The following is a 25,465-nucleotide window of genomic DNA, read 5'->3' on the forward strand; positions in this document are numbered from 1 at the left end:
TGTGTGTGTGTGTGTGTGTGTGTGTGTGTGTGTGTGTGTGTGTGTGTAAGAGAGAATACGGAAGAATGTCATTGCTCTTCACTTTATTTCATTGGAAGAATTTTAAAATAGATACCATATTTTTATGGAACTGGGAACACACATTCATTATTGGAAACAGAGAAAACAAGGGAAATATGTGTATATACTTTAAATATATTAATTATATTTTGGCAGTGACTCTTAGTAAAACCAGAAATTAAAAGAGCAAACAACACAAAAGGATGACAAGTGATAAAATGGTACTAACAAAATTTTTACTGAAGAATTACCAGAAGAATATGAGGTACATGTGACCCTTCCTAATGACAGCTGCTTTTGCTGCTTCCAGTTTGTGGGCAGTTTTTAAAATATACTGTTTTTATTTTGAAAAATTTCTATAAAATGCACAGATGCCTAAGAAATAGGTGTTGTATAATGTAGCATAAAAACTGTCCTTTGGGGCTTCCCTGGTGGCGCAGTGGTTGAGAGTCCACCTGCCGATGCAGGGGACGCGGGTTCGTGCCCCGGTCCGGGAGGATCCCATGTGCTGCGGAGTGGCTGGGCCCGTGAGCCATGGCTGCTGAGCCTGCGCATCTGGAGCCTGTGAGGCCACAACAGTGAGAGGCCCGCGAACCGCAAAAGAAAAAAAAAAAACAAAAAAAAAATCTGTCCTTTGTCAGGTGGCCTCACTCCATACTACACAGGGCCTGCGAGTGTCTGTATCGCCTTCTGTCAATCAAGAGAAAGACAGTCTAGATAAGATGGTGGAGAGACTTGAACTGGGAAGGAGGGAGGCCTGGGTTCCTCTATTTCCTTGGCTGGTGATCAGCCATGTAACCTTTACTTCTCGAAGTTTCCTCATTTCTAAAACGGGGTAACAGCCTCGGTTCTGAGGCTCCAAGTCGCATGAGAGAACACTTAAAAATGTGAGGTCTGTGTATAAGTGTGAGGATATATAATTTGGCTCGAAGAGTTAGGTGCTGCTATGTATAAGACACTGGTGTCCATGGTTAAGAATTTACATATTTTTAGGTGATCTCAGGAGTTACTCAAACAAGGGTTCAAATGTGCTGGATTTAGATGAAATGTAGCTGGGCCTAAAATAAGTCTAATTGCGAACAAGAAAGAACATGAATAAAAATATAAATACCATGTGATATGCTAGTAGGATGGAATGGACATCTAATTCAATCATTTTATTCTGTAATATCTATAGCATACACTGTAGACAACTGAACAGAAACCCAAGAAAGGCAAACCAGCTTAAGCAAGGTCACTTATTAATGGCAGGCAAATGAACTGATTAGAAGCTAAGTTCTTCTAAAAACTATGTTGATTAATAATACTATCTCATCTTAAGGAAAAGAAGAAGTAGTTTTCACCCCATTCATCCTCATCAGAGGCACAGACTGAATTCTAGAAAGATGAAGTAACTTGGCTAAGGTCACGAGGATGATCACAGTGAGAATCCAGGTTTTCTGGCTCTCAAGAGATGCTCTTTCTCATCACCACAGTGCCTACCCCTTTTTCAGGGTCCTGATACCACTGCTTGCTGTCACATGTAAGGAAATTTTACTAGGGTACTCTACAAAACATTTTCTTTACTTTTTTTTTTTTTTTTTTTTTTTTGCGATATGTGGACCTCTCACTGTTGTGGCCTCTCCCGTTGTGGAGCACAGTCTCCGGACGCGCAGGCTCAGCGGCCGTGGCTCACGGGTCCAGCCGCTCCGCGGCATGTGGGATATTCCCGGACTGGGGCACGAACCCATGTCCCCTGCATCGGCAGGTGGATTCTCAACCACTGCGCCACCAGGGAAGCCCCTCTTTACTTTTTTTTTATTAATTAATTAATTAATTAATTTATTTATTTTTGGCTGCATTGGGTCTTTGTTGCTTCGTGCTGGCTTTCTCTAGTTGTGGCAAGCGGGGGCTACTCTTCGTCGCGGTGCACGGGCTTCTCATTTCAGTGGCTTCTCTTGTTGTGGAGAATGGGCTCTAGGCGCGGGCTTCAGTAGTTGTGGCATACAGGCTCAGCAGTTGTGGCTCGCAGGCCCTAGAGCACAGGCTCAGTAGTTGTGGCACACGGGCTTAGTTGCCCTGCGGCACATGGGATCTTCCTGGACCAGGGCTTGAACCCGTGTCCCCTGCACTGGCAGGCGGATTCCTAACCACTGCACCACCAGGGAAGCCCCATTTTCTTTACATTTAACCTACCACTTATGTAGGTATCCCCAACCGTTTTTTTTTTTTTTGAGACAGTGTACCTCTCTGAGAGAGGGGATTTGATGGAAGATGGTTCAGAACTGCACTAAAACTGAAAAAAAGTGTTAAGACTTCTGTATGAGGAGGTGGGGAGGGAGGGGGGAGGAAGAAAGATTGATGTTCCATCATGCTCCATCCCCAAGGTTCTTAAGCCATTTTAGGAGGGCAGTGATTCTTCATTTAGTGGCCCCAACATGCCCATTATCCCTCAGATGTGCTCACTCTTAATACAGTAGAGCTCTGCAAATGTCAGATGAAAAACCGTTAGCTTTGAAGTTCAGTGATTGTAAACATCCAGTTGGTGTGACTCCTATTCAAAAACACATCAGTGATCCATTTATAAAATGGTTATTTTAGTGGTTCTTCAGCAAGACATTACTTGGATCAATCAACCAATATATCTTTAAGTTTACTCTAAGTTTACTCACCTGGAGTGTCCACCTCCACAATTATTAATATAAAAGAGACTAAACAGTATGACACAATTGACTAAAAAAAGCACATGGAAGAGAGATCAAGTTTTAAGCTAACACTTCTACTTTATGGTTGAAATACGAACCATGACAGAACCACTTCTCAAACTATGGAAGAAACGCGCTAAGATAAATTTTTAGACAATTATGGGACATCCTGACGTGAAATGGTGAAAAGAAAAAGAAAGGACATAATCTAGTGGGAGGAGGGTGGCAGAATCAGAAATAGGACGAGCTACACAAAAGTCTCTGTAACTTTAGGGGTGCCACCGAATCCCCATGTTTTTTCAGCTTTCCTCACTAGTAAAATGGGAGTTGTGAAATGTGCCCTACCTAGCTCACAAAAAAAGTGAGGTCAAAATGAGGGGACGCGTGTGAAATTATGTTGGAATTTAGTGTTACTAATGCAGATTATTTTATAAACTGTACAACTGGAGAAAAGCCTGGATACTGTAACATACAAACAGAAATGATTTCCAAAGAAACCTATTTGCCAAAGAGGGAAAAATCTGTTAAAACAATTTGAAAGCTACTTCTCAACAAGACGATGACGTTTGGAAGCATTTCTATAATCTCAGCAAACATTAAATTCTTTGACAAAATGTGTGTCACTTTGGTCTTGGGCATTCTTTGATCAACCAGTTAAAACCAGTCTTATAGGTTTCCTCCCTTATATTTAAGCTTTATTCATGTTATAATAAAATAAACTCTGAAATAGAATCAACATTCTTGTAGCTTTTTTAATTTTTAAAAGTATTTCCATGTTTTCTTAGAAAAGTTATACATAAGATTTTTTTCAACATTTTTCATCAGAATCTCTTTGAAACTAATTTAGGCCCCTAATGTGTAGTTTAGGAGGATTTTGGGAGGGAAACTTGCTTCTACATGTAATAGATATATATGTATCAATAAATTATGATTCATGTTATAGAACCCACATGCACAAATTTAACCCTTCCTTAATAGATGAGATCTTAATTTCTTTTTACACTGTGTTTGTGATTTTATTCTTTTTTTTTTTTAAATCGCACCTTACTGGGTCATTTATTTTTTCAAAATAATGAGACTGGTAACGCCTACATTCTGCAGACTGCAAACACATATCCTATGATTACGGTATTTTCCATTGGCGTAATGCTTTACGTTTTTCCAAAAAAAATCCTTCACACAAAGGACCTCCCAACAGTGTGCGGCAGGCTAGAACGCATCAACTGAAATTGCTAGGAGCCAGCCAGAACGCAGTTTGGTTCCCAGATCAGGGCTGTTCCTACTAAATGGCACTTTCTCTGTCTCTGGGTCAGTGTTGAATATTTCAAACCAAAATGTCCTTAGAGGACTGGGAGAAATTTTGCACCATTCAATATGGAGCTCTAAGCTTTGATGGGGGAGAGAGACGGGGTGGGGGAGGGGTGATGGGGAAGACCCTTGTACTTGGGGATCAGGTTCAAGGACACATGGGTGCCCGGTGCTCTTACCGTCCAGGTGGCGGACTTGGCGGTGCTGGACTGCTGGAAGGACACATCAAAGCTGTGTGGGCCCGGGTAGTCGGTGTTGGAGGGGATGGCGGGCGAAGGCGAGAGGGCGTCGAAGGTGGAGCTGGGCTGTGCGTAGGGCGAGGGCGCCGTGACGCTATTCTGGGCGTGGTCTGTGTTGTAGGGACTGGTGGACGAGGAGCCGTTCTGGATCTGCTGGTCCATGCTGTTCAGGAGCCCCAGGTTCGTGTACTGTGGCTGCGGGACACCCAGAAACCCCCCACGTTAGCCATTTAAGCTGCAGATCCTTGCTGCCAAAAAGGCATCATTTGGTGAGTGCCTTCTACAGAGTTCCACGTCACGTCTGCAACACTTCGCGCTCAAGGGAAAATGACCGATTTGTCATGCATAGTTCGAAACTCCAAGAGAAACCCCAGGTGTGTGTATGTTTTGTAATGACCTGCACAGTTCACACAGCTTCACGGGCAACCTTTGGAGACTGCGGTCTCCCCGAGAGCATTTGAAAGTGGATTATGTGCTCATTCGCAAACTGGGCAAGAAGTACCAGTGCTCTGTAGCTGCTTATGAATTCTTTAAAATGAATACTGACTGCTACTCTTTTTTTCTTCTTCTTCTGTCCTGGTATTCAGAATGAAAAAGACCACTCGATAGATATGTTCTAGAGGAGACTTAAGCATCAAATTGTTGTTTACTGAGAAAAATCAGTTGTCCTCCAAATTTCCTTTTAGTCATCATTCTAAATTCTGTCTCAGGGTACCGACTTGTCCCCAGGGACTGGGTTCATGAAGACTGGAGGGAAATGAGTAGCAGGGATAGGGAGAGGCAACTATATATTTTAAAAGGTTACATGCTAGCAGACCATCCAAACAGCCTAATTTTTCATCTGTTTTTTCATTTTCTTTGTAGCAGTTTACTATTTTCTAAAGTAGAACATGTGTAAGAGAAATATCATCTAGTTATGATTAAGATTCTATGTTTGAAATAATTCAGAAGTATATTAATTCATATAGCTTCTCTGCCAGGTGTTTTATTTCTTCTAGGAAAACCGGCACCAAGTAGGTATTCAATAAGATGTTTATGGGAAGAATGATTTAACTTCTCATTTCATCGGCAAAAAATCTTTACTGTATTACTATCAGAGAGGGGAAGTGATTTGCTCAAGCATCGGCTAATAAGCAAAGAGTAGGGATTTTGAAACCAAATCTTGCGATTTCAAGTCCAGGGCCCTGCCAACACCATCACACCTGTCAGCCTGATAAAATAATTCAAGTCATTCCTGAGTCCAATTGGACACATTTCCAGAAGGGGCCACCAGCCTGTGTACCATTTTCCCTTTGTGAAATCTTCTGACACGTGGAAACCTCACTGTTTCTTCAAGTTAGCAACAGGAAAACAAATGAAAAGCAAAAAGAAGGCAGTCCTGTGGGTACATATTTTATAAAGGAAATGAGAAGTCTGGCTCTTCAACTGAAACATAACAGAGTCCCAGATTAAGTCAAACTACAGAGAAGAGCAAACTCACAAAGAAATGGATGCTTGAAAACAATTTTAATTCAACTTTAAGCGTAAGAAAATGATTTTACTAAACTTTAAGTATTTCACATGGGGAGGAGAAAGGACTCTGCCATTCCATTCAGTCCAGAGAGCATCTGTCTAAATGTTAACGGTTGCATGCCCATTCCATTACATGTATGCATTCACATTCCACTGCCGAATGCCATGTCCCCATTTGCTCTTCAAATAACTATTAATCTCTTTACACTTATCCCCCTGCTGACAAGAGCAGCTGTTAGTCTCGCCTTCTCTCCCCTCTGACTTCCACAGCTCCTAGGCCTGTCCTCCATCTTTAGCTTCCCCTCTTGACAGGTGAGGCAAACTGCAGGTGAGACAGCTGTGAGAGACAAAACTAAAACCTGAGGCCCGGACGAAGGCGTCCACACCCCTGGCTGAATGAAAGCTCTTAGGTGTCCAAGCCTGCGGCAACAGCCTAGAAAGGGGATTGAAATTATTATTTGTGTTCAAGTTAAGGGTCAGTATACAAAGCACTCCTGAGCGTCCTGTAGGAATCAGATAATGCTCCCAGAGGCACGTGCTTCCCTAGAGCAGTACAATTAGGGAGGCAGCCGCCCCTGACAAAGGGGACAAAGAAATTCGCCAGGCACTTTCTCACAGGCAGTAAAAAGCCTGTTGGGCCAACCCTTTCCTCCTCCTTCTAGCTACACAGAATGGAACTTCAGCTAATTGTGCGCTTGGAGGAGAACAAAGAAACATGGCCCTTTGAATTTTTTTTTCCAATAAATGTAAAGAGAAAAGTTTGGGGACCCAGCTTTAAAAGCCAGTGAGTAAACACTCAGTGCTGCTCGAAGGACATAAGAGAAATGGAAACTCCATTTACCTCAGGGGTACAAAGACGGCGTCCCTGGGACAGCAGTGAGACTGAACATACGGGGTGGCACCAAAGAAGCAGAAACTGTATTTCAAGCCATTAATAGGTGTTGATGGCTATGCTTTTACATGCCATAATTTTTAATCCCAAAAAAGTTCGGCTGAAATATTTTCTTCCCAATAGGATTTGCTTCCAGGGCTGACGCCTCAATTTATATAATGTAAAACTAGATTTCTCAGGTTTGGGCAAAGAGCTGCTGACTATTCAAGATAAAAATGGGAAAACATATTTCATTTTAAGCTTTCCTCAAATTTTACTTTAAAGAAGCAAAAGCTAAGTAGTATACTCAATTGTCTTTAAAAAAAAAAAAAAAAGCATAAAAACAACACTAACTTTGAATTAACTAGCCTGAAACACACAGCAACAAACCCACCAAAGTAAGAATTGTATGATTAGAAATCTTCTTGCAGACTTTCCATGGCCTTATTAAAAATTTATATCATAAACCTGCCATAGGAATTCGTACATTTGAAGTTAATTTTAAAAGCATTTAGTGGACAACGACCAAAAAAGTTTCTTATTTGCTTATTTCTTTGATTTGAAGACAGTGGACGTGTTGACAAAGTACAATTAGAGGCAGAGGGCAGACCAGCATAGCCAAGAAGAACAAGTGTTAGGTAGGTAGGACCAGCAAAATAATTCACAGCGCCCATCGCAAAATGAAAACACAGGGCCTCTTGTTCATAAATTATTAAGAGTTTCATAAGGGCGGCAGCAGAACATTAAACAAAGCACAGGGCCCTTTCATGACTGCGAACTTTGCAGCCTATGAAGCTAGCTCTGTGCCAGGTTAATGTGAATAATATTTATTTCTTCTTTTCCACCAAAGTGAAGCTGGCGGGATGAAGGAAGCAGTACCTGTACCCTTTGTTTACTTCAGTAGTTCCATAAACAGAGAAGGGAGAAATTTGTGTTTTGCTGGGATGCTAATGAGATGCATATTTATGACGACAAGTAAAATAGCCTCCAAAGTTAAAACATGACACTCGTATGAGTACCAAAAAGTGCCCTGAGAAGAACTCTGTGGGGTCCTCTGTGTCTCATGTGTTTCTTATGCAACAAAAGCTATTAGAACATTTGAAATGTAATAGGAAGTAGATTGTCCCTTTCCAACAATAAGGTATCTTGATGTTCGAATAACCTTAACATACTCTATAGGGACTCAGTGAATGAATGAACAGTGTTGTGTATCTACCCTATCATGTCTGAAAGAGGAGACAGTCTTTCCTCCACAACATATAAAAGGTGAAAATGAACATGATTTGCCTGATATCTATTAAAAGCCTGATAAAGTAAAACAGTGGATTTCCTTTGAATTCGAACAGATGCTTCATTTCCTACAAAATAACTTTGAAATAGAAGACACTGCCTGGATCCTAGAAAATTACCAACATCTGTAGTTGAAATGTACTCAACTTCATCACAAACTAGCTGATCTGCCCACAGAAGGGATAAAACACACCTTGGTCACAGAAACTTCATATACTCCGGGTAATCACAGAACACTCTGGGGGGTGTTCTAAAACATGGAGCTGGTATGGTAAGTGTAGGGATACCAGGGGCTGAATCTCAAACTGCCTGCTTTCACCATTAGGAAAGAGCAAGTATAACTACCATTCCCAAACATAGAAAGAGGGTTTCCTTGTTGTTTGTTTTTCTGCTCCCGTAAGTTCTTTCGCATACCCATAGTCATCTACAGACTAGATTTATTTCTTCAGTTTTGATGATTAGTATTAAAATGGCAGTAAAGAATAGGGATTTCTCCTGACTGGTCGTTGTTTTAAAAGCGTACTATATAAATGCAGTTCCTTTAGTTTCATTTTATTTTTCCTTCCTGGGTTACATTGTTAAATGACCTTAAATTCTGAATATATTGTGGGCCTGAATTTTCTTCTCATCAGCTCAGCAATAATGTATATCAGTATATATCACTGTAAACAAAACAATATTGAATTAATATTGAATATAAACCTGGGTTTATACCTACTTAAAGTTGACTCTGTAATTACTTTCCTGTAAAATAATTTAACATCAAAAAAGAATTCCAATCAAGTCATATGACCAGTGCAATGAAACAGGAACATAGATATAATTTGCATTTCTGAAAATCTCTCTCCTCCAATGTATCTGTGTAAGAGAAATTTTATAAGTTCTTTTTCTCGTCTTTCTTAGATATTACTATCTGTTAGCTAATTTATGGCAACGATAGTCAATAATATATGGCAAGAGATTAATAAAAAATGGGAATGCAGACCCCATCAGGCATAGGAGAGGTTACTTTGGAAACATATAATCAATTTATTTACCTCAATTCAAATGGATCCTTGTCACAGGAAACAATAACTTGCCCAAATTTCATTTGAAGAAAATTATATTTATAATCCTTGACTGACTGTTAGAGGAGGCTAGGGAATTAAACATTATTCAGTGCTCCTTTGATTCGTGAATGGATTCTAGTAATGCAGAAGAACTCTGAACTTAGACTTGGGTAACATGGGGTTTAAGGCCCAACACTGCCACTAATTTGCCATCTACCCCTGGGCAACGTACTTAAACAACCTGGACCTTAGTTTGCTATAAAGTAAAATCTGTATAACATTGAGGAGATTGAATCTGATGATCAAACGTAAATGGTGCACCAGTTCTAACATTTTTCTAGGGATGACCATTCTCATCTACAATACTATGTAAAAATAATGCCATGAGATTGCTTTCAAAAAAATGAGATAACTGTTTTTTTTTTGGTTTTTTTTTCTTCATACAGATTTGCCAGACCAAACCTACAAATTCAAATTATTTCAGGCAGCATATATAGTTTCCTCAGCTAATATAACCTTTCACCTCAGGCTTCATGGAAGAGCTTTCTGAACGCTCTAAAGCCCCTCCTGGGAAAAGAAAACAGCTTTCTTCATGACCCTGGCTTTGCAAAGCATCCATTGGATTATGCTCCAGCAGACAGTACTACATTTTTATCCCCAAATATTGGCAGAATAGTGACTTTTAAACAAGCACTGCCTGAGGGAGAAATGCTTGTCATTTTTTAGTCTTCTACCACCTGCCTCACCTCAAAGAATGATGGTTTGTTTTATGCTAGAATTAAACACAATTGATTGAATGGGCTCCATTTGAGGTCAAGAAGATATTTGGATTCTAATGTTAAATTAAAGCACCATCTTTTCACCTTAAGAATGTATTCAGCATCACGTTTTTCTCAAAACCAGGTTTTGTTAGATATAAAATAGTTCACTTCTTTTGTCTTCCAAATGATCCTAGAAAGTGAGTGGAGGTAACATATACTCATACCTTATAATGAACAAAATGTAAAAATAAAGCATTAAAACCCACAACCTAGAAAGACAGCCTGCAAAGAGTTTACTAGAATGTGTTATGCTCTGACACAAAGTGTCAAGATTCCTCTGAGGTCCAAGATTCCATAACTTAGGAGAGAGCTCCCTAAAAGCGCCAGCCAAGGCTGACAAGGGCAGGCGAGACAAATAAATACAAAGTTGGCTAATCAGGTAGACAAGAGTGTCAACAAATATTAGCCACAGTACTTGAAAAGCTAGGAAGTGTGAAACGTAGAGAAGCTAGAACTCAATCCAAATTTAGCTAAATTACACTGTGTAGAGCTCAATTAAGGAAAACTAAACTTTAAATTCTATGATTTCATTAAGTACTCCCTTTTAGTAATAATGACAAATAAATAAAATTATAATCAAGAGCATCTCAATTCTAAGAAAACCTGACCTCACCATTACATACCAAGGAAGCATTGGGCTTAGCAGAAAGGTATAATTTTAATATTCAGTAATTCTTGATCAAAATAATAGGGAAAAGTATACAGAGTTTCAGTTAATTTAAAGTGAACCAGGAGTTATTTATTAAAGTTGCGTCAAAAATGTGTTTGAGGAAAGTTTCAATCTATAACAATCCCTGTCTTAATAGTTTTTTAAGCAGACAAGGTAATGCTAAGAGAAGAAAGTACACAGTAATGGAGATCTTTAGTGATGGGTTTTACCATGTATATGGAAAGCATACCACGGTAACTTTAGAAGATTCATCAATAATGCTTTGCTGGTTTTTAAAGTGAGTTTAAAATATATAAAAATAACTTTGATAATGTATCTGTCTAAACCATATCAGAAATTACGACTTAAAACACTGAGGTGATTAAATGTGATTAATGTTTTATCACAGGAGGCAGTTTTGCTCACCATGATATGAAACTGAAGACATATCAATTTCAATAAAATAATGGTGACCATCAAGATTAAAAAAGTCTGAACCCTATTTAGCATCCATATTTTAATCCTCTGGGAGAAGAATCTTAGCTGTTACTACTACTACTATCACTCTTCCTCTGCTACTACCACTAAGTTCTCTCTGAGTCTTACTACGTTCCTCAGAGTGTTTAAGTGTTTTGCACATATTTACTCATTTAATTCTCATGAGTTAAGTGGAATTATTATCCCATGTTTTACACATATTTTACAGATGAGGAAACTGAAGCTCCACAAGATGAAGTGCTCAGGGTAGTAAGTGACAGAGCTCTCAGATGTGAAACCAGTCAATCTGTCTTGAGATTTACCCACTTTCTTAAGTATCCTTCACTCGGAGTCACTCAGATTTCTGCTTGGAATATTTATGTAACAGTTACAGTCCCAGAGATAAACCCACGCACATATGGTCAACTAATCTATGACAAAGGAGGCAAGGATATACAATGGAGAAAAGACAGCCTCTTCAATAACTGGTGCTGGGAAACTGGACAGCTACATGGAAAAGAATGAAATTACAACACTCCCAAACACCATACACCAAAATAAACTCAAAATGGATTAAAGACCTAAATGTAAGACGGGATGCTATAAAACTCTTAGAGGAAAACATAGGAAGAACTCTCTTTGACATAAATCACGGCAAGATCTTTTTTGACCCACCTCCTAGAGTAGTGGAAATGAAAATAAAAATAAGCAAATGGGACCTAATGAAACTTAAAAGCTTTTGCACAGCAAAGGAAACCATAAACAAGACGAAAAGACAACCCTCAGAATGGGAGAAAATATTTGCAAATGAATCAACAGACAAAGGATTAATCTCCAAAATATATAAACAGCTCATGCAGCTCAACAGCAAAGAAACAAACAACCAAATCAAAAAATGGGCAGAAGACCTCAATAGACATTTCTCCAAAGAGGACACACAGATGGCCAAGAGGCACATGAAAAGCTGCTCAACATCACTAATTATTAAAGAAATGCAAATCAAAACTACAATGAGGTATCACCTCACACCTGTCAGAATGGCCATCATCAAAAAGTCTACAAACAATAAATGCTGGAGAGGGTGTGGAGAAAAGGGAACCCTCTTGCACTGTTGGTGGGAATGTAAATCGATACAGCCACTATGGAGAACAGTATGGAGGTTCCTTAAAAGACTAAAACTAGAATCACCATATGACCCAGCAATCCCACTACTGGGCATATACCCAGAGAAAACCATAATTCAAAAAACACATGCACCCCAATGTTCATTGTGGCACTTTTACTATAGCCGGGACATGAAAGCAACCTAAGTGTCCATCGACAGACGAATGAATAAAGAAGATGTGGTACGTATATACAATGGAATATTACTTAGCCATAAAAAGGAATGAAATTGGGTCATTTGTAGAGACATGGACGGACCTAGAGACTGTCATACAGAGTGAAGTAATTCAGAAAGAGAAAAACAAATATCGTATATTAACGCGTATATGTGGAATCTAGAAAAATGGTACAGATGAACTGGTGTGCAAGGTAGAAATAGAGACATAGATGTAGAGAACAAATGTATGGACACCAAGGGGAGAAAGCGGGTGGGGGCAGTGGTGTGTGGTGGTGGTGGTGGTGTGATGAATTGGGAGTGTGGGATTGACATATATACACTAATATGTATAAAATGGATAACTAATAAGAACCTGCTGTATTAAAAAAATAAAATAAAATTCAAAAGAAAAAGATAAATAAGAGTTATACTCTATGAAAGCATACTTATTTTATATCTAAAGAAAATATTTTCCACTCATTAAAGACAGGATATAAAACTTCAGCCATTCTTTTGGAGACCTAGCTCCTTGGACCTAGCACCAGAAACTCCCTGAAGATCTGATCATGCCACCCTCATGCTTGAACACATTGAGCAGGTTTCTAATCTCTTAGAACACAAGCCTCAAATCTCTAAACTGCCCTACACCATACTATTTGAAACCGTCCTCTTTGCTCACTAAAGAATGGCATTCCTTCAGTTTTTCAAAGGCAAACTTCTTCAGTCCTCAAGCCTTTTGCACCTGCAGGCTGTTTCCCAACTCATCTTTCAGTTTTAGCTTCAATGTCAAAGCCTTCCTGGAGGGCCCAGATAGGTATTCTTTGTTTCACATGGTCAGGGCACAGTAACTTTCCCCTTTGTATCACATAATTATAATTGAAAATTAATTATCTGTATAAGTACTTTTTTTTTTTTGCGGTACGCGGGTCTCTCTCACTGTTGTGGCCTCTCCCGTTGCGGAGCACAGGCTCCGGACGCGCAGGCTCAGCGGCCATGGCTCACGGGCCCAGCTGCTCCGCGGCATGTGGGATCTTCCCGGACCGGGGCACGAACCCGTGTTCCCTGCATCGGCAGGCGGACTCTCAACCACTGAGCCACCAGGGAAGCCCCTGTATAAGTACTTTTTAATGTTGCTCTTCTCTGCTAAACAATTACGAGAGATGATATCTGTTTAGTGCTGAGTATAATATCTGGAACCATGCCTGGGACGTAGTAGGTGTTCAGCAAATATTAAAGAATAAATGCAAAACATTTCAAAATAAAAATCACCTTCGGAAAATATATTTTATTCTAATTCAACTATAACCCAAACAAGTATTGCTTTTTTACTCTGAAGTAAGTCTGTCTCCAAATCAGAGTCACCTCTTTACATACTACTGCTCTTGAATGTTACAGTGCATCTCCAAATAATCTCAGTGACCTTTATTTTGTGTTTTGATTTGTTCTGGTAGGTGGGAATTGTGCTTTTAGCTTCAGCTGTTATGGGAACTAGTAGCAGAATAGCCAGTCCTGTCACTCACAAGGCCATGAGTAATACTTGGTAGTTCACACCTAGCTGGGAAGTTTATTAATGAGCTTCTACTTCCTTGAAATAAACACATACACATTTTTGTGCCAAGGCAGTGTTTCTTACCTGATGGTCTAGATTTTGTTTCTCATGCATCTAGGTCAGCAATAAGAATAAAAATCTTTGTGGTCATATAATGATTTACTTCCTGCAGATAGAGAAACCACCCAGACACAAGCCTCGAGTAAGATGTTAGTTTCTGATAGAGAGGCCTCAAAATTGGTCCCTCCCTCTCTAATTTCCATGATTTTCTGCCCAGTTAGCTAGAATTCAGTTTAGAAGAATGCCATAATTAAGGGCTTACAAAAGTATGTTTTGAGGAACTGAGATTGTAGTTTATCAGACTTACAAAGCATTTCTTGTAAATGGTCTAAATTAATGACTTCATTTCCCAGACTATAACACACACACACACACACACACACACACACACACACACACGTTGAAACACTAGCCTTTATTTGCAAATGGAAAACTAAAACATGAAATAAGGACTGTACTACTCAATCTGTACATATTCAAATGAGGAACACTGTTTTTAAAGTTCTAATTTGCTTTTGCTTGTCAAGTTCTTTGCTGATTGCTACACTTTTCATTTTATTTGAGATAAAGTTTTCAGTGACTTACTATGCTTTGTAATTAGACATGGTGACTTATGTAACATTGAAGTGTTCCTTTAAGATTCACTTTTAACTGCAAAATAAAACCAAAGTTTCCAGCTATGCCAAAGACGTGCCTTATTTTGAAAAGACACTCATCTATTCATTTCATTCTATTTACCCCATTATGAAAGTAACAATCAATCAATCAGTTTAATAATTACAACAGCTCATTAGTGTCTTATTTGGACAGAAAAAAAAAAAAAACCTGGGGCACCACGTTTAAGAACAAAATGACTTAAAGTTTTCTCAGACATCCTTTAGTAATAACACCATAGAAAATAAAATGTGAAAGTGTTTGCAAATCATCAAGCTTATTCACCCAGAGCAAACCACCCACATCCCTGGTGATGATTGAGAGACATCAGGAGACAAAATGAATGAAGGGAATGGTGTGGAAGCAAGTAAACACATTTAAAAAGTGAGTGCAAAGCGAGATAAAAATCTAATCGGTTCCGTTTTGTAGAAAAACCAAACACATTCCCTGTCCTCCCGAGTAATCAATGAAGTGAAAGCAGTACATTTTACACTGTTTACCTCTGTTAGAGAACAAGTCATTCCTTACTCAGGAAACTTCCCTGTGTTTGAAAAACTTTCTTGCCACTTGAAATAGAATGGAAATAAATATCTGGACTCATTAAAAAAAAAAAAAGTCTTACAAGATGTCAGAGAAAACCATATGATTCAGAACATCCAGGCGGAGACCAGGCTCGTACAGGGTGTGCAATTGCTTTGCTTTCTGTACAGATCAGTTACAAACAGCCATTTCTGTAGGTATTTATGCCACATTTTTATCTGAAGATAGCCCTCCCAGCAGCAGCAACAGACGCATGCTTCCGTCACATTCAGGAACATTATTTGGTGACCCCAGGGAGGATACAGAGATAAATACCACATATCCTCTACCCTCCAACAGTTTCCAGTCCAGAGACCGGGAGAGCAATGAGGGAGGAACAGAGAAGTACAAAGAGTTCAGAGGAAGTCGGGTGATTCTGAATGGGGGGGGGGGGCGGTGGAATCTGAGACATTTTTAAGAGTGAAGCAGGCCCCTAGCAAGGCTTTAAAAACTGGAAAGGATCTGACCTGAAGGTAAATATTTGAGGGGTAGAGTTGGCTATAGAAAGAAGGCAGGAAAAGTAACTTCTCTGAATTCTCACTATTCTGATTTTCAGGCTTTCAAGCACTTTGGGATTATCTACTGAAATAATTTCCCAGGCCTAAGGCTTATTATGGGCTTTCCACTTTATCCAGTGTTACCATTTCTCTCTGTGTAGATCTTGTGGAGTCCTCAACGTTAGTCTGGTGACAAGAGTCTCAAATGGTCTATTTAAAAGTAATCAAGCCATTCCCAAAACATCTGATGTTACCCTTTGAGAGAGTAATGGTTTTCCTTTTAATTCTGATTCCATCAATAGAGTGACACTAATCCAGACTGATTTGAGTAAACAGGGCATATTCCCCATTGTCTCTGTGATCTGAGAAAGAATGAACTTGAGAAAGATCGCTGCCTGGATTGGAAATGGCCCCTTTGGGTGTTTTGCGCAAGCTTAAAAGGAAAAAGAAAATGCCTGTACAGAGTTCCTTCCAAGGCAAGCTCACTTTGGGGGTGGTAATGCTCATAGGGGTATTATACTAAACTGCACCTATTAGTGGCTTTAGCAGCAATAAGAAAGTCGAACTATTTCTTTTGTAGTGTTTCCAGAAGAGCTGACGAGAGCGTTTCATAAATTTCCGCCCCTGGCAACACACCACAGCTTGACTCAAAATTCCCTCTTTCAGCTTTTATAAGGAAATCTTTTTTTTTTTTTTTTTGGTCCCATTTAAGAAACACAGACAAGATGCAATTCAGATCACAAGTTTTGCATAAGATATCAGTTTACACTCTACACACATCCACTGACATTCCAAAAATGTTTTATTGTTGCCAGTTATTCCCTCAGCTAGAATCAACATGTGCTTTATCTTAACACTAGTTACTGAATGTTACATTGACCGGTAAGTACTATCTGGGGAAGCTATCTCAGAATTTACAGGACGGTTCAATTTTACTATGTCTTTGGAAAAGAGACTGAAACAGAATAAAGTCAGTCATTATTTCAAACATGAAATAAATTTAGAAAGAAGAACTTTCTAAGCCTTTTTTTCCACAGAAAATGGAAAGGAATGCTTTGGGGATAGGATAGGGGTGCTACAATGTCAGACCAAATAAAAAAGTCAAATGTGGGGAAGCACAAAGTACTGTTTCTGAAAAGACTTTACAGACATTTTAGGTAACTAATTTTTTCTGCAAAGGAGGTTGAATAGCAACAGGGTCATCTGTGGAACTTCACTGCTTCCCCTAATATTTGCAGAGTTAAAGGCAGAACAAAACACATTTCAACAAAATTCACTTTGTGTTAGAAGAGGATTAAGCTTGGTAAGGACGAGAAAGGAATGAGATACAATCTTGGACATCCCCCCATTTTCACAGAGCATCATTCTCCCTCCTACCCATTCCCTTTGCCTTTAAATCAAGTGACTGAGTTACCTTCCCCAAGAACCTACCCTTGCCTACCCCACCATTATCTTTTAAATTGCCTACATTTTCTTCCTGGGTGAAATGGAAGTGATGAAGGAGATTGTGGGAGGCGATGATATGAAGAGAAGTAAAGACATGCCTTCCCCCAATATTTCTGTTCAAATCTTAAATGAAAATGTATATCCTTGTCCAAAGTGAGATTTGACAAATTTATGGCAAAGATTTTTAAATTTGTGATGCCAAGATCTTGATTTTGTATTGCTATTGTTTTGGGGTAAATTGGGGGGGTTGTTTCTTAAATGATACATTCATATTTAGGTCTGTTCTATTACTTCCCAATTGGGATTCTCATCTTGAACAAAAGTCATACTTGGCATATTGTGCCACACTTAGCTCCAGGATCACTATCTTCTTTTAGAGCAGTGATCAGGGAAGAGATTTTTCTCATCCTGATTCTAAGATGACTATTTAATACGTAAAGTTAATGCTAATTAACATAGAAAATCAGTCTAGAGTTTGTTCCTAGCTTTGATTACTTTAAGTATGTAATTACCAAGTCCCTGTAAGAGTGAGACACCTTATCTATCTCTGTAGAGGTCTAAGGAATGGGAACAGGAAACAATTAACTTTGCCCAGACCAAGCAATCATTTGGACTAATTTTTCTCCCTCCTTGCAGGATGACACTTGTCACTCCTAGAGCATGTAGAAAAAGTTTTGAATCTCGAATTCTGAACACTGCCCACGCTTTCAGAATATTCATGGGTTCTAGCTCTTAGTGAGATAAAAGCCCTTGCCATGTTTTCTTGCTGTTTCTTATAAAAGCTTTCCATTTTGACACACATATTAAATATAGATCAGTGTTTAAATCAACATTCTCTTTTCAAGTCAATATAGCATGCTCTTTCGTTTGGTCCTGTGCAGTTATTCTTTGTATTTTTATTAATTTTCTACCTTCTACCCGGAATGACCTTCCTTCCTCTCCCTGTGGCTAAATTCTAGTTCTCAAACTATGTGAAATATTACCTTCGTCATGAGCAGGTTTGACCCATTTCACTGTCTTTGAGAGCCTTTGGTGTCTCTTACCACATTCTGTTTTAAACTGGAGTCACTTATGAATACCTTACGTACACACTAGGATTGTGAATTTTCAGAGGCCAGTGGCTTGCAACTTACTTATTTCTGCTTTCCTTCCAGTGTCTGGCACAAGCACCATGACTGCACTTAACTAGCTCTCAGTTAAGTGTTGAGTTGTAAGGAAATGCTCCTTTTCGTAAGGGAAATAATCGAAATGATTTGTGGCTGGGATATCAAAGACACTGTATCTAGTTTATAACCAAATATATACTACTTTTTTTATTTTGGGGTGGGGAGTGGGAAGAAATAATAAAATAAATAGTGGATATTTACTTACAGCATGACCATACATTTTATCTTCTAAGTGGAACACTTTTGGAAAATAAAAGGGGTGCTATTAAGAATTACACTTAAATAGCAAGAGTAAATAGGGACAAACCAAGACCAATAGTTCCCAACTTCTCTATGGCAGGAACCATAGCTATTAAAGAGAGCTATGGGCAGGGAAAACACAAGTTTCATGAGACTTTAGAAACAATCCATTTCTACCCTTTCAAAAGGTTCCAGAGAAGTGATGGATATTCTTACAAAACGAGCACCCAATGTGCAATTCAGAGAAATGCATTTTTATACTTCTAGGCAGCCTTGAACAAAGCCATTTATCCCCCGCAAGTGCACCTTAGTGCAGCCCCAATTACACCATTCCTCTGTTTAAAACCTTTCCATGGTTTATCATTGCCACTATATTAAATGTGTTATGGTGCTCCGTGAGCCACTCTACCTTGCAATTCTCCCTTTACTTTCTAATTCTTTCATCCTTTCAGTTCCATCAGAACTATCTGACATTTCTGAGTACCCCAGTATTCACCCTACTTCTGTGCCTCTGCTGATGCCTGTTTCTTCGCCTGAAATCCCCCTTCCCTCTTTTATTTCTAAAACTTTAGAAAGTTCTACTTGTCCTTCCAAGTGAATCTGCACCACACATATACATGTAGACTTTTGTGATCCTCCTGCTTTGAGATACTCTCTTTCTCTTTGATCCTTTATATTCTCTTGCTCACATTCCTCATATGACACTTAAGATCTCTCCTGTATTAATTATAACTGTATGTATTCATTCCCCCTATGAACTGTAACTTATCAGTGTAGGAACTGTTTCTTACTCATTTTTGTATCCTATGTACCATCTTATATGTAACTGATGTTCAGTAAACATTTCTTTACAAAGTCTATAGTCCTTTTTCTAACCTACGTTTCTCTTCCTCAATACTATCCCTCATGAATATTAACAAATTTCAACTTAATTAAAAGTTATAAGTGAAAATTATAAAATGTTTATAGAGATAACACATTAATAAGCCACAGGTCCCTATTTTCTTGTGCCTCCAAATTGTGTCCTTAAGAGAAGATCTGGAATAAGATTTAAGCTTAACTCTTGTATCAACTGTTTTACCTTGACATTTCAATCCATTCTCTTCCAGAACCAAAATCCACTACCCTACTGGGTATCCTTCACAGGCAACTCATTCCCTAAACTGACACTGAACAGTAACGCTGTATCAGTCGTCTGACTTTTTGCTTATCATATATTTAAAAGAAAATTCTGAGTCCATTGGACTTGGAAAATCTTTCATTTTCAAGACAGTAAGACATTTATGGAAATAACCAAGTCATTTTTCACTGAGGTGTCTTTTGGGTATCTGTGTTCGCTCGTCCTTATTTACTGACATAAAACAATTAGAAGTTTAAAATGTATTCAACAGAGGAAAAGTTTAATTTCACACTGTTACTGTGAAGGGAGGATTTTTACCCATTCCTCTCTGTCTCACAAGCACAAGTCCCTCCCAATGCAATTACATGCACCTCAAAGAAAGCCTGGGTACACTGTGGTAACATAGTTCTCAACTGTTTGACCCATATCTTTCCTTGATAAACATAAAATCTCATGACCTCAAATATATACTCCCTCCCTTAATAGGAAGAATATAGAATCTAAATTCTGTAATTGGAGTAGTGGTGGTGGTGGTGGGATGAACTGGGAGACTGGGATTGACATATATACACGAATATGTATAAAGTAGATAACTAATAAGAACCTGCTGTATAAAAAAACTACAATAAATTCAAAAAAAAATTTCAAAGTGGAAAAAAAAATACATGAAACAATTGATAATATAAAAAGAAACCAAATTCTGTGTATGCTTATTGTCTAAGAAACTTTTAACAAACTTTGTATTCAGAAAATATATGTGGTGTGATGAAAGAACAACCAATATTTTTTTGATTGCTATAGTTAACCAGCCATTCATTCATACTTCCTACTGTACACTCCACACCCCCGTTGAGGATCACTGCTCTTCTAGAAAACAAAACAAACCAAACATGCTTTTTCCTTATCTAGGTAAAGGATAAGTGATTTATTATCACCACTCATTTTGCCAATAGCAGTGAAGGAAAGTATGATCTATGATCTGTGATCTAAGATCTCTTTCTCCCAGTCCCCTCTGGGCTTGAGGGCAACCAATTGTAAAACAAGTAGGGCGATCTAAGACCACAGCACGGAGTGAGGAGCGTAGCCTGGCTGACACCCGAATCAAGTCTGCTGCTTCTGCTTCTTACCTGCTGTGATTTTACCTATGGTGCTAAATAGCTCAGAGGTGCAACTTGGGAAAGCTAAAAAGAATACATTTATTAACTATAAAGAGAAAAACCACTCCCATGGGAAAAAATGTGAGTCAGCCTTTGGAAACAGTATTGGAACATGAAAGACTATTTTCCTTGCCAATGCAGGCCCAGAGGTCAATTAATTGGCAATGATCTGAACACTTAGAGTTTATACTGCTGCCTCAGCACTTTGCTTCTTACTCTCAACTAGATTTGCATACCAGTTCTTTACGGAAACTTCTTTTTGAAGCACTTACCATGAATCACAGTGGCCCTTTTTAGAGTGTATTTCTGTCTAAAGAGAAAAAGTTAAGTAAACAGGGACTCATTTTTATATCTATAGCTCTCTCAACTACAAAAAGAGAAATCATTAACCTTGATTTGTAAAATGAGGTGATTCATTATAGGAGTTGAAGTTCTGAATGTTGTAACCCATTCACCAAAGTACCTTTCCATCTTCATACTGAAGCCCAGATGGGGATTTTTAATAAAATGTCATTCTTCTAAGGAGGAGTTTGAGGGCTCTCAAACACTCTCTCCCCCTCTCTCTCTCTCTCTCTGTCTCTTTGTCTGTCTGTCACACACACACACACACACACACACACACACACACACACACACAGAGCCCAGGTTTTCTGGCAAGAAAATGGAACTAAAATTTAATCTACGAACAATTTCCTTTCTTTAGTGCCTCGCTCTCCAAGTATGAGACCAATCCCAGAGGCTGTATCATTCCACCCTGGCGCATTGGAAAGGTGCTTGCTTGAGGCCTCCTCATTGCAACCCAAGGGTGGAAACTTAAGCCCTGCCTGTTATATCCTGCTCGCCTTCCCCTCCCTTCCGGACCCTTTCCTGTTCAGTAACAGCTTTCCCAAATCCAGCTCTGCTTGGGGGAGAAGAACTGGAAAATTGTGGAAAAGGGGAAAGGGGAGGAACAGTGTTCTTATATCGTTTTTGAGTTACCAATCCAAAGAATTTGCTAGCAAATTAAATTCAAAAATTATTTGAAGTCAGAGAACAGGTTATGGTTTTCAAGTAATTTTCACTCTTACGGAGAGTGACATGTCTTTTTATTCTTAATCTGACCATTTTTTAACAATTCTTATGTGATAATCATAAATGGCTGATTCCATATTGACAGTTATTAATAAATGTTACCAGAAGGTGAATGCTAAAGCATTATAACTTGTGTATGAAATTTCTGGATTCTCAGGGCCCTGTGGTCCCAGGCTTTTCATATACCTACATGTAGAACTGCATTTCTACAAAGGGCTAGTTATTAAAAGATAACCCTATGCAGAAAAGAAAACTGGTCTAAGCAATAGAATGGAAATGAAGCCATGAAGATAACGCATATTACACACACTAGCAGACAGATATAAAAATCGTGATAGAAATACACGAAATGACACAGGAGGGTAGAGAAATGCCGCCATGTTTCTTCATCAGTAGCCTCTATGTACATGAGCAGCATTTCAAGAGAAAACAGACAGCTGCTGCCTCTTGATCACATATCCCTTAAAGTTTTGAAAAACGCAGACTCATGTAAAGGTATTTTCTTTCACTGTCAGTATGCCGTACTCTCACATACAGCATGACACTTTTACCTCCATAAAAGGCAGTCATTACTACAAATACCTTCTCATCACAGTATTCATGCAATTTTTTTCCTTTTATGAGAAATAATCATTTCTTTCCACTTTACATCAACTTCATACTTTTCTTACAGTTACTTCTAAATCAACTTTTGCTTCTACCTTTTTTTACTTACACACACAGAGATCCCAGCCTGTTTATAAATGACTGCGCGTGAAATATCTCATGAACACAAAGTCAGATATGATATGACCGACAGATCTTTTTTTTAATGATCAAAACTGGACGACATTGGATCAAATAGAAACAAGATCATCATACAAGTTGCCTCCATTTTTTTTTTAAAAAAATATTGCTTAGTAACATTTTAAGCTAACTTTCAATATTAAAGCAAAAACAAGAAACTCAAGTTTCTCCACTGAGGACAAGCAAGCCTACTTGAATGTTTTAAAGGAAAATAGGCACTTCCTTTTCCTTCTTTAGATAACTCGATATTTCCCCTGCTATATTTACATAGTTCAGGTGTCTAGACAATAGTGTGGTCAATATGTGATAGCGCTGGCCTTGCTTTGTTGTCTGTTGGGGACGCTTCCTTGTGCTGTCTGTCCGAGTACTATACACTTTGTTTTGATTTTTAAGGAGCTCTATTTGAGTACTACACTCTACTTTTCCAAGCATTCACCTGCAAGCATTTTCATCTGAAACACTGAACTAGCTCTCTCCACACTGCATTCTCCCCCTCATCTGATTAGTGTCAACACAGCTGCCCTATTCTGAGGAATGTAAACTAATATTGTTGTTAGACCTCCCTCAACCTTAGGAAACTTCCTCAAAGCCTTACAGTCTGGTTAGGATTTTTTTCTTATCCCTTCAGAGATTTAAATCCCTGTGACAAACGTGTTGAGGAGAGATCAGGGAGGCAAACATCAATTCCATAAATAAAATCCTATATGTTATAATATACATTTACATGTATGCATGTATAACTATTTAATAATGCATTGCTCCAAAATAACTTTGTCATCATACAGTGAAAGTCGAAGTCAATCACCAGACAATAGGGACTTGAGTGAAGTCCCCTCAGGATTTAAGTGGGTCTCTGGATTGACAGAATTCAAAATGAAGATGGCTTAAAAAAATCTCACCTGATTACTTTAAAAAAAAAAAAAAAGCATCATTTGCTTTTAGGATGAAGTTTGAAGATAGAACTGAGAACTTAACTGAGTTGAGACACAATCAACTAATTTGTCTTAGTGATACATGAACACCCAACAGAGGAGTCAGTTCAGTGTATCTGGCAGAACGTGATCTGCTCTCTCAGTCTGTTCTTATACAAAGTGATTTTATAAACTCCTGAATATTGGGCTTCCTCAAATACATAACATCACCCAGAAATTTTTCTTTTCCCTTTTCTCCTACTGTTTCATCTTTTACTTAAAGAAGAATCTTACAGTCTCCACAGAAAATATTAACCAAGGAAAGAGATTCCTATACACAGTTTGCAAAAACATTACATTGGGTGACCAAGAACCACCAATATGTAAGCTCTTATTTAAAAAATAGAAATGAAATAGCATCTCTAAATGGAGTGTTAAAATCTAAAAGCCTTACCTCACTAAATTGAGCCTGGGCATTGTTTTCCAGGTACAACATGTTAGCTGTAAGATTGATCAATGCCGCTGTCCTCTCTTCTGGCTCCAGGATTTTGCCAACCCCCCACCCCCTCTGAGACCCTTACAGTAGGAATCTACTAAGAAGATAACAGACCTCAAGTCCCTCTCTGTCTTTCTCTCTCTGTACATAATTCTAGGTTCCCTAATATATACCCAACTATAGGCATGAGGGGGCGGGACTCTTCTCTTTACCTGTCCAATCCATCAACTTCCACCTGGACTCCTCCACTCCAATGGAGTGAGGCCTCTCCCATCTCATTAAGTAGTTAGAATTCCTTATCACCAATCTTTAAAAGAAAAAGAAAGAGAGGGGAGAAAAAAAAAAAAAAACAGGAGAGAGACAGGTAAAACTTTCCCTTGTCTCTTTCATAAGAAAGTACACGCTTTCCTGAAAACAAAATCTCCCCAAACAAACCACAAACCGTACCACCACCAGGACTTACACAAGGCACTTCAGAAAGTTGTTTTACACTCTGCATCTGAAAAGTAAAACTTCAGGGAAAGCTTTTGAAAGTTTTGTTTCGCTGTTTTCGCTTTTTAAACCTAGATGTGGAGTTTCAAGAATGATTACACAGTTAGAAATTTGGGGAAACCATGCTTATATGTCCTTAATATAAAAATTAAAATCCACTGCCTGATAGGCGAAGGGTTTTCAACTTCTTCTCCCAAGAGAAATGCCAGTGGTTTCATGCAAAGCTATGCTAACATAAGCCACTTGATCGTCCAGAGCATGTTTCAATAACAATTTAAACCACTGGTCCCGTTAACTTGTGAAAACAAACAAACATCCACATTATGTACAGGAAATAGAAATCCTGGGGAAAGTGCCCATTTTTTTAAAGCCCTTTAAAAAAAAAACCTGTTTCTTTCTATCATATTTCTTGAAACATGGAATCAATACAATAGCTAACCTATTTGAATATTTATTTTCTCTACCATATCTAGTTTTTATTAACGCTCAAAGATAATATTTTTATAAACAGGTAATTACTAATAAAAAGAATAAATCTTAAAGTCTGAAAGACCAATTAGCTTTTGCCTTAAAAATATATTTACATAAATACATGACAACATTCATGTAGAATCTGGCCTTGCTTACCATGATTTAGTGAAGATGAAATGCACACTGATGGTTATTGTGCAATCTACTAAAATATGCTCATTGCTGTCGAGTATTCTACATAATTCAGTTAGATTTATATCTAAACGTCACTCCTCTCCCCACACTTGGGAAGCCAAATTCCCTGTCCTGCGTGAAAGTTATAACTGGACAAGATAGCTGTACAGTAAGTTAATATTTAGATTTATTCTAAAATTTAGATGAAAATTAGAAGCCAGAATAGGTTAGTATATAAACTTTAAAAATAAAGTGTGCAAATGCATTCATGACCTTGGCTTTGCCTCCTCTTTTTGCATCCATAAAATGCATGCA

General features: G+C 38.5%; 1 protein-coding gene across 6 annotated transcripts in view; it reads right to left on the reverse strand.

Annotated features, from left to right (window-relative positions):
- TP63 (tumor protein p63) overlaps positions 1–24,154 on the reverse strand; it is a 100,729-nt gene extending 76,575 nt beyond the window's left edge. For 3 of the 6 annotated variants that reach the window (XM_027108984.1, XM_027108975.1, XM_027109002.1), the window contains exons 1-2: positions 23,972–24,152; positions 4,232–4,486 (exon numbers count right to left, since the gene is read on the reverse strand). In XM_027108984.1, coding sequence (XP_026964785.1) covers positions 4,232–4,486; positions 23,972–24,013 — 297 coding nt within the window. In that variant the 5' untranslated portion in view covers positions 24,014–24,152. Of the gene's footprint in view, positions 1–4,231; positions 4,487–23,971 lie in introns of all 6 variants that reach the window. The other 3 variants (XR_003433309.1, XM_027109009.1, XM_027108992.1) reach the window with 2 other exon arrangements.
- Positions 24,155–25,465: the final 1,311 nt, after the last annotated feature.

This window comes from Aethalodelphis obliquidens, unplaced genomic scaffold (assembly GCF_003676395.1).
Source record: "Aethalodelphis obliquidens isolate GAN/ISIS:26980383/991018 unplaced genomic scaffold, ASM367639v1 scaffold1, whole genome shotgun sequence".
Lineage (NCBI taxonomy): Eukaryota > Metazoa > Chordata > Mammalia > Artiodactyla > Delphinidae > Aethalodelphis > Aethalodelphis obliquidens.